Consider the following 15191-nt stretch of genomic DNA (forward strand, 5'->3'; position numbering starts at 1 on the left):
TAAAGTGCACAGTGGTATACCGAATTTATCCCAAATGTAACATTTTTTTTTCTTAAAAAATTTACATGAGAAATTCTGATGCGCTTTCTTATACGAGGATTGTGGAGGGGTGAGAAGTTTTCACGTTTTATAAGATTCATACACGGAAATGTATCAGACCAAGTGGAGTGAAATTTTTCTTAGTAGGGTGGAAGAACGAGGTAAAAGGCTAGATTACTTAACTCGATTTTTGAAACTTTAATCTGACCGGTTACATCTGTATTATTTTTTCAACTTTTTATGTACCCTGTGCCGACCGGGTGGGTAAAGTACCTGCCTAGCAACCCAAAGATCACGGGTTCGAATCCTGCCTCGGGCTTGGATCAAAGTACTGCAAAAACCTTGGGAGGTGCATTATGGCCACAAAAGCCGATGCGCCAACAACTACAAAAAAAAAAAAAAAAAAAAAAAGTACCCTGTAACGCTTCCTGCCAAACAGCATTTGTCCTTTTCACATCATTCCGTAACGAAATACTCCAATTCAAGGCACTTGATTTATTTTTAATGAAATAAAACAACATCCGCTCGATCTCTTCCTCATTCCGTAACGCCTCGTAACATTTTATCTAACTCCTCTCCTCGTTGGATTACATATTTTATGAATGGTCCCTATGTGAAAGCTGTATCAGAGATTAGAATACGGTTTTGCGATCATTAACCGGATGCATTCGGGAAAAAGTGGTTGTGTTATCAAAGGTTTGCATAGTCGACGTTTATATATCCCATGATCAATAAGTGTAAATGCCAATGAAACTTCTGTATTTTGAAAAGGTGCAAGGGAATGCTATCGAACAGACACACAAAAAGATAGCGAAAAAGACGTGGTAGTAAGAATTTGTTAGTGAGAAGCGGCGCTCACCAGTAACGACATGCAGTGCTGAAGACTTTGCGTATGTGTTTGTTTTTTTTTTTAATTTGAAAAAAAAAAAAAAAAAAAAAAAATGTGTGAAATGAATTGCGCGTAGAATTTGGATAAATCTGGTATAAAAAAAAAAAAAAAAAAAAAAAAAAAAAAACCTACTTACTTCGGTATTACAGGAGCGGTATTTCACTCTTTTGCCTACACAATAGCGGCCTCCGTTGGTAGGTCTGTGAAGAAATTATAGAGGATTAGTTGTTTGTAACTAACAGTAAATACACATTTAATTTTATTTATGTATATGAGAGGTTACTTCAATTATGCTCTTACGACGTATTTAATGACAATAAATTATTCAATTGAGAAAAACTCTTCAAATAAAAAAAAAAAAAGTCAGACATTAATTAAAGAAGGCAATTTTAGTGTATTAGTCAAAAGATAATTTCTCTCTCCAGGCATATGAGAAGTTGAACATCGTAATTTTTAATTTTATTCTATAGTAAGCTGTGCGCGCGTGCACATGAACAAACGCGAGTGATTAGTCATATATAAAACATGAATTTTACTAATACCAGTAGATGGCAGCACTATCAACTATTGATATGTAATTCAAAGCCTACCTAGGATTATCACATTCTCTAATAGCCTGCTGTATTCCACCTCCACAGCTACGAGAACACTGACCGTAATTCTGCCAGTCACCCCACTGACCGTTAACAGTTTCCAAATTAGACGATCTTCGTCGAACGCATTCTCCTTGCCGGCACCACTAAAAAAGTAAAATAATGCGCGTTTCCATTTCTGACAAAGATAATAACTGGTGGCAAAATAAAAGGGATAAAATTTAGAAGTTTAATAATGTGGATAAATAGCTAATACGAGGGAAAGTAGGTAAATAAAGTGAATTTCAGTATAAGCTTCAAAATGGCTTATTCGGGAAACTTGTGGACCAGTTTCTTTAATGTAATCAACTTACCTCTACTCATTTACTCAGGTGAATAATAAGTTTTTTGTTTTCTCAGATAGGAAGTGTTTAGTAAAGAAGCAAAATGTTTAGTAAAGAAGCAAAATGTTTAGTAAAGAAGTAAAATGTTTAGCAAAATGTGTATCGCATTCTGAACTTCATATGAATATTAACCTTGAACCCACTACGTCTGTAAAGGATCTAAACGTTAGTGTGATGGAAGAGTAATATCTGAAATTTCAACTCCTGAATATGTTCCAATGTTGGTCTGGCGCTGGTTAATTCTTGTTGTTAGGTGACCACACCTTTCCTATCAAATTGTTGGCTAACATTTGTTTGCTACAAATTTCATTAAAAGTGATGCTCCACTCCTTTTGAATAGGTTCATGAGCAGGTTGAACAGTGTCAGGTATTGCTGCTCCGAATTTTCCCCCAATCCGCTGCACTTTAGCGGCCATTTGTAAATAGTTCACGTTAATTGTATGTTTTTCTGATAAGCAAACTATTGCCTCCATATACAATAAAATCTGAAAGCTGTTATGTTGTTTTTAGGAGCATTAGCAACTAAGGCCATATTGCTCCGGGATATGCGGTGGTCATTCCCTGACCTTTCCGCATCCTCCGTATTTGGTGGTGACGGGCTCGAACCCCGGTCTAATCAAGAAGCGTGTGCTACGCACTGCTGCTCCTTCCCACCTGGCTACGGAGGCGCCTAATCTGAAAGCACCTATAATTTTTTAAAAGTGAATATTAGCGCCAGTATTACCAAATTTATATATTAAGACGTGTGGAAACTAAACAGTTTCCAAAATTTAAGAAGTAGTCACGAAACGGTGTTGTTTCTTATGTATACATTAGAAATATTCAACTTAAGGAGTACCTAACCTACCAAACGTTTTGAATAAGCCGAATTAAATATATATATATTTTTTTACTGGGGGTGAAATATGCTGCTTGGATTCAATTTGACCTCGAATGAAATAATGCAGTCCAATGCAATTAAACGTGCGTATTTTTTCTTATTAGCTTAATATTAACTGGGCGATCTTCATCGATTTTAAGTTCCTATTACTTAAATTGTAGTAAAATTAAAATGTTACGGTGGTTAGTAATGTTCTCCCCCAAGTCCTGCTTAAAAACTTAAATCACAGAAAGCTGAGAAAGTAATGAACAGAATTAGATTAGTGCGATATTTACTAACGTAATTATTTACATATACAAGTCATCCACATTGAACTCTGCTTAGTATTACTGATATTACAACTTCCATTTTTCTGAAACTGACCTTGCTACCTCCACATTCAGTGCCATCAGCCCATGGCATGTGTTGCGTCCGACAACCCCCTTGGGTGAGATCATCCATGGTGCACCACAGTCGCTTGCACACAGGCATGTACGGACAGATCTTTGACCCCTGTCCAAAAACTAGTTGACATTGACGGTCACGATCGTAGAGTTGCCCTGGTTGTCTTTTGAATTCATCCGTGCTCTCCAGCAAGTTTTCTTCTGGCTCGTCAGCTAGACAATCGCCATAGCCGGCACTACAGAGAGAGACAAAAAAAAAAAAAAAAAAAAAAAAAAATTAACGCTTCAGTTAATTGTATTAATTTTTTTTTCTTTAAATGGATAAGAATGTACAGCGAAGAACTTTCTTACTCCAAGAAACTCGTGATATAGTGGCGACTGCAAGAAGACCAACTCCAAGGGTGACTATTGTAATCCAGCATTCGAGCCATGACATGCAGCGTCTGCTTCTCCTTTTGATGTCGAACACACTTCCTATCATCATCGTGTGGAATACTCAACCTGTAAAAAAAAAAAAAAAAAAAGCAACCAATTTATTCCTTTTTAAACAACGATCTCGAAGTTTGAGATAAAAGTATCTAACGATATTTGAATACTTATATTTATGAGTAATTAGCTAAAATCCTTAAGTATGTCTTTTAAAAAGGAATTTTATTAAAATGTGTATATTTTATTGTTTATATTTGAATTGAAAAAAATATATCAATAGTGAAAAACATTGTATTGCTAGGTGTTTAGACATTTACCCCAACGTTATATAAGAAAATACACTACCTGTTACTGAACTAAACCAACTGCGCTTTTAATTTGTATTCTGATCATCCTGCTCTCCTTGCCCAAGGAACGAAAGATTATTATTTACCACATTAAATCAGTTTTATTTCACGTGTACATGCACTCTTGAACACAGCTCCGGCTTGTAAGTGTTAGCACAGATAAAGGCCGTTACATATTTTAAACAAAAACAATTAATTATATAGACGTATATACAGAATTCCAAAAGTAATAAACAGTTTCACAGAAATGAAAAACTAAAGTTTACTTTTTGTATAATATACATTGCTGGACAGAGAATCTCAAAGTTTCGTATGGTATCTACAGGTCCTAAATATGAACCCCCACGAATCACATGGCGGATGTCGATTCGATAGTCTGTTTTGTCCCGTTTTTCTCCTGAATATTTGCACTTATTTATTTGAAAATAATACACAACAGTGACAGAGTCATTTATTATTCTCTACGTGCATCGCATAAATACGCACATATCTAAAATAAACAATTACAAAAATGACAAAGTTTGTGGTCAAGCCAACAGAAATAACAAACAGGCGTTATAGCTAAGGCTTGCGATCTAAAATTATATATTTTTACTAATAAAAATGTCATAATCACTTGATACTTGTTAATCGACTTCATTTGAATAAAATAAAGAGTAGAAGAGAAATAATTGGTACGAAATAGAGACGAGGAAAAGGTCGAATAAAATTTGGTGTTGAAACGGGGAACTTAAAAAGGCATCATGGACAAGAGATTAACAACATTGTAAATATAATATAAAAGCCAAGTAAATCTTGCTGAGAACGTAATGGGATCAAATTGTACTGTGAACGCAGAAGAATTCCGGCAATAACATGCTACTTGATTCCTGTAACATAGAAATCAAAAGAAATTTTATTTGGATACACGCAACATTATTATATAGATAATGTTGTTAATGGGATCAAATAATGTCACAATAATCCAGGATCTGAAGAATAAGTCGCTTGTATAGCATCAAAATAGCGGAATCTACCTAAAGAAAGGCGCGTGCCAGGAAGCGTTTGATTAAACACAGTAACTTGAATGCTTGGGAACGATGACATTAATATAGCAAGAAGGATGGATATCATAACGAAATGTAACGTCCAGGTCTTTAAATATGTCAGAAAATTCAGTGGACTCACCTGAAACTAAATTTACACCTACGCTTAGGATAAAACGTGCATAATTTACATTTCCTCCATATTATTCTCTTGGAACTAGGTCGAAATACTTTCCAAAGCAGACTGTTAGTCGGATATCAAACAAACAGTGAATCACATAAATTTTCAAATAATCGGAAAACAACTGAGAGTGAACATGGGCAGATTGAAATACATCAGTTACAGACAATGACGTGATTCCGAGTAGTATGAGTATTATAAGAGAATATGGAACAAATCCACTGATGGGGTAACGGCAGGCGAAAGTACTAGCAAGAAACGGGGATAAAGAGTTCTCTTATGTGAATACAAAAAAAAAAAAAAAAGAAAAAGAAAGAAGAGAATAAATCGAATAGGTTCCTTAATTGTTTGCAGTTGAAGATACATAGAAAGCTCAGAAAAAATGAAGGATGAACTGATGAGCAAGTTTGAATTTTTGGGGGATATTAAGGAGTCTGATTTCTGTAAAATAAGTATATAATGAACTCAAGGAAGCGTTTATTAGAAAGGCTATTGGAAGTTAAAGGAGGGAAAGGCGGCTCCAGAGGAGGATGTATTCAGTTATGTTTAAAAGGGCTGCGCGTGTGTGTCAAGCCATTGGGAATATTAATGAGAGCATAATTAGGTTTCGGGAATAGAGAAAGGCTGATGTTTCTCCAATCCACAAAGGTGGTGCCAAAGATGAGTTGGGTAACGTTAGGCCAGTAAGTTTAACCCCTGTGGCAGGGAAGATCATGGAGTCTATGGTTTAAGGTTGCAATTTAGGACCATCTCGAGAATGGCATTTTGAATAGATACCAGCATGGGTTCGTTAACGGTGAAGGCCAGATTGGCCAATCTGATATTACCCAATCTCTTATTACCCTGATGCAGTCATTAAATAGATGGATGCAGGTAATAATTTTGATATTATATATCTATACTTTAGTGAAGCTTTTGATACTGTCCCTGATGGTAAGCTACTAAACTAGAAGTTGGGGCTGCTGGTAAGATCCTATGCTGGACTGCAGGCTGGCTAAAAGATAAGAGATAGAGGGTTATCATAAATGGTCAGTTGTTAAGGTAGATCACTGTAACGATTAGGGTTCCCCCATTTCTAATTTTAATAAATGATATTTATGAGGTTATCCAAGGAAAGCTGTCAAAGTTTGTTGATTTGGATTTGGAAAGAGTAGTTAACAAATCGAGCCAGGCCATGTTGCTTCAAAAAGACTTGGATAAGACGAATATATGGTATGAAAAATGTCAACTTTTCATTTTTATGAAAAGTTGACATTATATCTTATTGGTTTTAAATGTAAGGTTGTACATTTGGAAAACAGAAATCCTGGTTCAATACTAAGAAGACTGGAGTTTACGATTCAATCTGATATGAAATTTTGCATGCGATGTAAATAAGCGGCTGGGAAGACAAGTGGTGCCCTGTCTATAAATTACAGAGCCTTTGCTAGAGGGAGCAGAACGTAATTATCTGTTTTTACAAGGCAATAGTTAGATCGCGTTTGGAATATTGTATTCAGGTCTGGAGACGCACCTAAAACAAAAAAAAAAAAAAAAAAAGAAAAAAGAAAAAAAAAAAAAAAAAAAGAGAACTTTTGGAGAGGGTTAAGAGACGAGTGCAAAGCAATGCACACACTAGGAACGGCTTATACGGTGTGGGCTCCAAAAGTTTGATAACCGTCATAAAAGGAATGGTCTGATTAAGGTGTTTAAGGCGTGGAAGGGTTGAGTAAAATGAATGAGGGAGGTCGGCAGGTCTGTTTTATCTCGTAGGTGATACAAAAACCAAGGGTGCACAAATTATTACAAAATTTCAGTTCTCACGAAGTTTGCCTATGGGTAGTGGTTTGGCGAACACTGGAATAAATTTCTTCGCAATGTGGTAGAGGCAGTAAATGTGGCTAAGTTGAAAACGGAATTAGATTATCTTGTGGAAATGCGAAATAGTATGAATATTCTGTTTCATTATTATTTTTTCTTGGATGATGTAGATAAATTACTCTTCCTTGTCTTACTAATACTTATTCCTTTCTTACTTCATGAAACGCCGACCGGGCTAGCCGGGTGGGTAAAGTATCTGCCTAGCAACCCAAAGGTCGAGGGTTCGAATCCCGCCTCGGGCTTGGATCAAAGTACTGCAAAAACCTTGGGAGGTGCATTATGGCCACAGAAGCCGATGCGCCAACAACTACCAAAAAAAAAAAAAAAAAACCTTCATGAAACTCAGCTACAAAGAAAGATACATCTTGGTTTATTCCAAAGTTGTAGACTTAAGTTATTAGTTACAATGGGCGATAATGATGAAGCATCCGGCCTATCATCTGAAGCCAAGTGTGAGGTTCTGAGTGTCATTCCTTAAAGGTGGTTCCATATCTTCAATTGTGCTTTCAGATGTTTTAGAACTCGTATTACTAATAACAATTCCACCCACCGAATTACGCTGGTCAAATTATGTAATTATCGACAAAAGGAGCATGTAATTTTATTTACTAAACTTGCCACTGAATATTTGGTGTTAATTCATCAGCAATTGGCAAGGAAGGAGGAAAAAATGACTAACTAACTTATGTAATTAAAAATGTCACACATACAATGTACAGGATTGATAAATATTGACCTGAAGTGAAGCGCAGCAATATAATTGCAATCGACAGTAAGGATGCATATATTAAAGCAGAAAAAAATATCATAAGAATATTAATTCAAACCTTCAGCTACTAGCGATGCTGTATGTCCAACTGGAACAGGAAGTAATCAGCAAAGTGATGTAACAGTGTTCCCCTTCTCTTCCAATACTGTTTCTCCAATATATATATATATATATATATATATATATATATATATATATATATATATACTATCATTGAATTATATTAAATAAAATTAAATTATAATAAAATAAATATAATTAATTTTATTTAATATAATTCAATGATAGTATATATTTCGGCTTCATATGGAGGAATTGCAAGTTGCTGCCTCTAATGAATGCTTAATTATCTTAATTATTTTAATTTTTATTATAATTTAATTTTTGTCAACATTTAATATAATTCAATAGTAATGGGTCGATATGCTAATTTAGCAACACCTGTGCCGCCATCTATTTTCTTTTTTCTTCAATATAAGCTGATTCAGCTTACAGTATGTCAGTAGTGTGGCTCTGCTGTAGAGTGCTGTCTGTTCTATAGTTTATTTTCGCTGCATAAGGACCACCGCCATGCAAATCCTCTGCATTGGTTGATCTATCGGAGAATGGAAGGGTGGTTTGGTTCTTCGATATTTCCGCCTTTGCGATGTTTTGTATGACGATTGAAATGCAGCGATTCCATGACCATTATTGGCCTCGTGGTCCTCTGTCGATATGGGGCATGATGGTCAGTCTATTTTATTTTAGTTTATTTTGATTTTGTTATCGTTTGGTAGTTCCTTTGGGTGATATTTCACCCTCTTTGGGTGATATTTCACGTCTTTCGGAACTGGTACCTCTCGGGGGGGGTACCGCTAAATTAATAACTAATTGGCATTATCCTAAAATTTGTATAGTTTTTGTTAATTGGATTTAAAGATCGAAATTATATTATGGGTTTCTGGGCTACTATTTATATCTATTTTTTCTTTTCGTTCGATTGTTTATTTGGGTTATTTTTATGTTAATTTTCGCTCTACACTTTTTGCCATACTACTGGCTTATGTTTTATTTAATTTAAAATAATGGATATATATATATATATATATATATATAATCTTTATTGTATACAAAACTTGTGCAATTCATAATCATGAATATCAATAAAAGTGAGAGACGCATCTATTTATTCGCTGTAATTTAGAATCTCGGTTATAATATATAAATGCATTGACAGAACGATATGAAATGCTCGACAATGTGAAGTAACCATAACACGACTTTTTAACAACAAAAGGCTACGTTACTTAGCGTTTTATGATTAAAAACTATTTCTTTGAGATTTTTAAACTTAAATTTTGTTAGGTACTCCTACTCCGTTCATTTTACTGAGATGAAATTCGTCGACGTACTGAGTGACGAATCCTCAAATATCAAGGAAGCCTTCTATTTCGGGCCGAAAAAAAGCAATCTTTCCTTCTTTTTAACATTTGTCGGGATTTTAGTTGTTCAATTCCTTTCTTAGCATTCTTTGAAATGGCAATTTTACGTTCCGGTCCAGAGTATTTTTACCTTGTCTAGAATACAATGGATATAAAGATGTGTGAATCACATATCCCTTTCATGTGAAGGTCTTCTTCAAAAAGCTGTTTGTCTACTTCAAATAAAGGACTTTGAAAGAAACGTAAACTAAGACAAATTGATTTCAGACAATTTGCGCAGTTTTTCTCGTGGGAGAGGGGTGATGTATAAGGGTGAGCTGCAAAACGAGACTACTCACTGACTTCATAACGCGTTCCATAAGCAACGACGCTCCTAGTTTTGACTTATCCGTACGCATTTGAAATTCTCTAGAAATTCTTTCAAAAAAATATAAAACCATATATTATTTTGATTTATGATATACCTACTAGAGCCGAACCACAAACATACTCTTTCTCTTTGACAGATTCCTGCACTGGTCGGAAAAATTGGACAGAATTAGTGAAGTTGTTTTGTAACGTTTTGTGCACTAGAGAATAAGCGACAGTTTGCTCAACAGGGTTTCTTGATCTTCCACTATTGTTCTTCACAAATATCAGCATTTATTCTCACGTTCCCCTTCCCCCCTTAACGTGCCCTTATTTTCTCTTTCCCCAAGTATCCTGCTAGGTGGATTGCGTCATGCGTTAGTGTTGTATTTTCCGTCGTCTTAGTCACAGGTGGTCCTGACGGTGGAAGGTCGGGAAACAAGTGCACAGGACACCCTCCAGACGGAAGAGAACAACAAGGAAAGCCATAGAATAAACATAGCGCAAGGCTATACAATCAAAGAAGGCGAGGGGAAGAGTGACTCATACGTTGTCTCCTCCGTTATATGTACATTATGGTTTGTAATGGCCGTAATGGCCACAGAGTATGGGTGCGTTGCCTTGAGTTTCATCTTCAATGTTTCACTACCTGAAACTGGGAATTGTGCTCTCCAGTGCTGTTTTGTATTAACATTGTACTAGCAAAAATAGTTAGTCATGTTGAATAGAAACATCCATACATAGTCTATAATTTTAACTTGCCGTTTAAATTACGTAGCGAACCAGAAAGACTCCCAAACAGTATTAGTACCCTGTAATCATTGAAATCATTCATGCCAGTTACTCAGAATAGGGAATTCCTCTCGTATGAATAAACTAGTTGCACTTAAGTATTTAAATTTTCGTTAGATATTTAGAGAATGTTATTTATTCAGTGATCCAGTTTTTTGCGACGTCAGATTTTCGGAATCGAATAGCTAAGAGTTTTTTTTGTCTTTATAGATTATTGTAACTTGAAACATTCGTGTAAGTCACTGCTTTCTGTGTTGCATTTAGAAAAGAATTCCGCTGAAGATTTTTTGCCATTTTTGAAAACTATATTCTCATTAATTCTTGCGTTCTCTTTCATTGAACGTATTTTCTCTTTCAACCTCATGGAATTCAGTAGTTGGATTATAAAACTGTCAAAAATAAATTTATTACTTCTAAATACTTCCAGCTATTAAATTCTCCACCCATTCGCTACCCTGGAGGCCGCCGTAGCCTAGTGGTCAGGCGCGCTGGTGCCTAAGTACACGTGCCTTGAGTGACCGGGGTTCAAGCCCGTGACTACTGAATACGGTGCTGTTTCTTGTATTCAATCTATCATGCGAACTCCTCTGACTGACCGTTTGGTCGTCCCGGAGTAAAACAGAAAATTTATTTATTTATTTAAGTTCATGGCAGGATGTTATCTATATCATTATCTATCGACAGTTTCTTATATTTTTCGGGAAAGTAAATTGGACATCCCAGTGGATGGTTACTACTTAAATATTACACTGTTCTGCCGTCTAGGGATAGGCTGTTGGCTTGTTATTTATTTATTGGATCCACTGCGCGTGTTCTGCAGGTATAATTTTGAATTCGAGCATGTTACTGTTTAAGCTCGAGGTGTCGATCTCGTTAAAATCACCACCCTATATTTTATGTAGCTAGAAAATTACTATCAAAGTCTAAATAACAGAAATTTTCGGCACCTAAAAGTTTTCAATCAGAGATACGATATCCTGATAGCACTAATTTAAAATTACTTTCTAATTATCTTTAAAGTATCGCAAACGTCTAATAAATAATGTACAATATATCTACACATGACATTTGCATGATAAAATAGTATTATCTACTTTAAATAACTCCCAACTATTAAATCCTCCACCCATTCGCTACTCAAGTTGGTAAGTTCATAGCAGGACGTTATCTATGCCATCCCCTTCACCCCCTTGCCCTTAATGACGGAATATTAGAAATCAAAATCTACCCACACGCGTCCCAGCTCTCTGCTCTAAGTAGCTAATTTCACGCAACATTATCTGTCTATTCGCGTCTTGGAATAGCACAATTCCGACATGTGGGTTTTTGGCCTCTAGGCTACACTGCTTAACAGTTTTATCTGTTGTATCTAATGGCAGTGCACCAACTCAGCCTACACCTGTCCAGGCCCAGTTAATCGATTTTTATTAAAATAGGAGTGGTTTGAAGGTATTGCAATACCTTCAAATTCACCATGCCATTACGATCATCTCCAAGGCGCGTGAATGAATACACGAATATTAATGAATGCTTCTAATGACAAGGAACTCTGATTAAGCTAATGACAAACATAAGTGTGCTTACACGTGACCAAGTTCGTGTGCTATGGTGAAGGCCGCACTTAATCCGTTGTCTTCTACAATGGCACAGCTACTATAATAGTCACAAACCATTCCTGACTGAGCCAATCCTGAAAAATAAACAATGATTTGTACTAATAAGAGTATCAGTCACTAATGATTATAGATTAAATTAGTAGTAATGATATATGATATGTCCAAAAGTTACAGAAATTTTGAGACTGCTGTCGAAGGACGCTGTCGAAGCCTGCACCTATATGATCCGAGCATTGTACAGATATACAGGGTTGTTAAAATTAAAGTATCCCTATGTAGAGGGCTCTGGAGCGAGTTCTAAGGCTGAGAAGAAATTTGGATAACAGATACAATAAAGAATGCGCTTGCCATTTATTGGGGGAAAAAAAAAATTGTTACAAATTTTTCACTGTATGGCGCGTAAATATCTTAGTTACGATTATGCAAATTACGTAAGTTATTTGCATAATCGTAAGTTATTGCCACAGCGCCACTACTCAGCTCTACTGTACTGTATAAAAGCAAAGCAGTCTCTTCAAAATCATATAGTACAAATGTTTGCCTGTACTACAGCAGCAATGCCAACAACGTTGCAGGAAAAGGCGCTATTAGTGAAGCTGTACTATCACAACAGCAGCTGCGGCTATCAGAGAATTCCGACGTCAGAAGCGCATAAGGCCCGCGTGGACCTATCACTGTTTATGCTGTCTGCAAAATGATTGCGAAATTTGAAGCGACAGGACATCTTGGTCTTCAACCAGGTAGAGGTCGAAAACGAGTGGACTCCTCTTGTGTTTAAGATGTGGCTATGGCTGTCGTGGATTTATCAATCAATCTCCATGTGGTAGCGCAAGTGTGCCGCATGTTTCTCGTGAAGTGGACATGCCGTATTCCACTGTAATGCTAGTAATGCCTCAGGTATTGCGGTACTATCCTTACAAGATGCACATGTTACAGCAGCTAAAGCATGGTGATGCAGATATTCGTTTCACATACGCACTTCAGTTTCTGGCGCGAATGACAGTGGATATCACTTGGCCATGGAACATCCTTTGGAGTGATGAGCCCACTTCTGCTTAAATGGACAAGTGAATACGCACAACTGTCGCATTTGGACAACAGAAAACCCTCGAGTTATCCAAGAGTTTGCATTCTCCAAAAGTGACAGTGTGATGTGGATTTACGGTCATTCATAATTGGGCCATATATTTTTGAACAGGTAACACCGACTGGACCCCGCACCTGTTCCGTCACTGGACAGCGATATTATGAAATACTGGCAAATTTCGCAATACCAGAGCTGCAACAACATGGGTGCCTTCAGGATACCATATTCATGCAAGGTGGTGCGCCATCCCCCACATCCACCGTTGTGTCCAAAGATTGCTGAGGCAACACTTTACAGACGAATGTGTCATCAGCCGTTGTTTCCAGACATCTTGACCACCCCGATCACCGGACTTCACCCCACGCGACTTCTGGTTGTGTGGTTTTATGAAGAACCAGTGTATCGGGAAGGATGTCAAACTCTGGCAGATCTGAATTACAGCATTAGACGTCATGTGCTGGCTATTCCAGTTGACAAGTTACGTTCTGCTGTAGAAAATGCTGTTCTTCGAATGGAAACTGTTGTTGACCAAAATGTGGGACACATTGAACAATTTTAGCGCTGTTCAAGTGATTTATATTGCCACAGACCCATATAGTGACACATTTTGTAACTAATTTTTTTCCCAATAAATGGCGAGCGCATACTTTATTGTACCTGTTATCCAAATGTATTTTCAGTATGAGCCTTAGAACTCGCTCCAGAGCCCTCTACATAGGGATACTTTAATTTTAACAACCTTGTATGTAGCAATAATAACTGACTTAATGCGGACATGCACGCATTAAGTCAGCTTTTGTGGAGGTCGAAAAAAGTAGGTAGGTTGTGCTCTTCATCGGAAAGAATTGTTTTTGTACTGCAAGCGCCAGGATTCAGCAGTTTTAACAACGAACAAATATCACATTTTGATAGTTTACGAGGAACCTTATCTCAAACGCACATAAAACGATGCTTGCTCACTGTTCACGTTGTGGCATCCTGGCATTTGTAGTACAAAAAAATTACTCACTCCACTGAAGAGTGCGCATACACATACCTTTCTCTACCTCCACAAACTTTCTGAGCGTTCGTGTCTTAACCACTCTCAGATTTCGTATATCCGTCGATGTGTCTCAGGCTCAAATGTGAAGTTGCACACTGCGACTGCGTCCTTCGGTAGCGCTTTCAAAGTTACAAAACTATTCGACTACTAGGTTCGTTAAAATAATAATAATAAAAACATGTGTTATTCGCGCTGATATTTTCTTGAGATAATGACTACCTTAAGTCAACATGGCCTACTCTTATATTGAAAGGTAAGAGTGGATATTCCTCAGTATTTTTGCAAAGCCCCTATTCATTTAAAACCGTCTGAATGTATATTAATCCAGCAACATTATTGCTGGTGAGTACAGCATAGCGAGAGTAGTTCTCTTGAAAGATCACTCATTTTCTATCATCGCCACACGTGTACTTTCAAAGGTCACAGGTCGGATTATTTCACGGATATTCACCTCTGACCCTGTAGAGAGTGGGAACTGTCAGTGTTTCCTAAATAAATTCAGTAAGGCTTTCGCCGTGAGCTGAGTGTGGCTACGATCGTTTCTCAGTTTGTGACGGAGGTTTCAGTGTATTGCAGAGACATCCGCGTGTTCTGTACCGATCTAGTAGTTTCGCCTCAGGTGGTAACGCTGTTTTTAGAGCGATTCGTTCCTCTTATTCCGTACGCCCGTAAGGGTCATGCAGTACAAGGCTACAAGAAGAAAAGCAGGTTAAGTAATTGGGAAGGGTCGCTGGGAGAGGAATTTTTGTACAGCAAAATTCCTCAAACATTTTGGTCATTTTTCTTCCAGGATTGAACTGTTTTAGCTCATTTGAAGAAATTATTGGCTGAAGCAGGTAATAATAATTTGTTTAGAAATTACTTTTTTTTGTCAGTGTTGAACGAGTAATATCTGCCTCACGATCATGAAGTGAATGTTAATGTTTACTAAAACCAATATATATATAAAGTGCGCATTTCAGTAGTACAGCACTACCTGCGTACGCTGGCTGCCTTTTGTTTCTTGTTTTGTCTTACAGAGATTTAATATCAAACATTCTGAAATTATCAGAGATATTTGCATGCACCCGATCCTCCTTATGTCCTGATATATTCATCAGTTTCAAA

General features: G+C 36.9%; 1 protein-coding gene across 1 annotated transcript in view; it reads right to left on the minus strand.

Moving 5' to 3' along the window:
* Positions 1-15191, minus strand: part of LOC150088919 (A disintegrin and metalloproteinase with thrombospondin motifs 9-like) — a 440936-nt gene that overhangs the window by 140783 nt on the left and 284962 nt on the right. The window contains exons 8-12 of the mRNA XM_090370359.1: positions 11924-12029; positions 3519-3668; positions 3148-3403; positions 1519-1667; positions 1065-1128 (exon numbers count right to left, since the gene is read on the minus strand). Coding sequence (XP_090226485.1) covers positions 1065-1128; positions 1519-1667; positions 3148-3403; positions 3519-3668; positions 11924-12029 — 725 coding nt within the window. The remainder of the gene's footprint in view (positions 1-1064; positions 1129-1518; positions 1668-3147; positions 3404-3518; positions 3669-11923; positions 12030-15191) is intronic.

This window comes from Mastigoproctus giganteus, chromosome 3 (assembly GCF_048544385.1).
Source record: "Mastigoproctus giganteus isolate SK-2022 chromosome 3, ASM4854438v1, whole genome shotgun sequence".
Taxonomy (NCBI): domain Eukaryota; kingdom Metazoa; phylum Arthropoda; class Arachnida; order Uropygi; family Thelyphonidae; genus Mastigoproctus; species Mastigoproctus giganteus.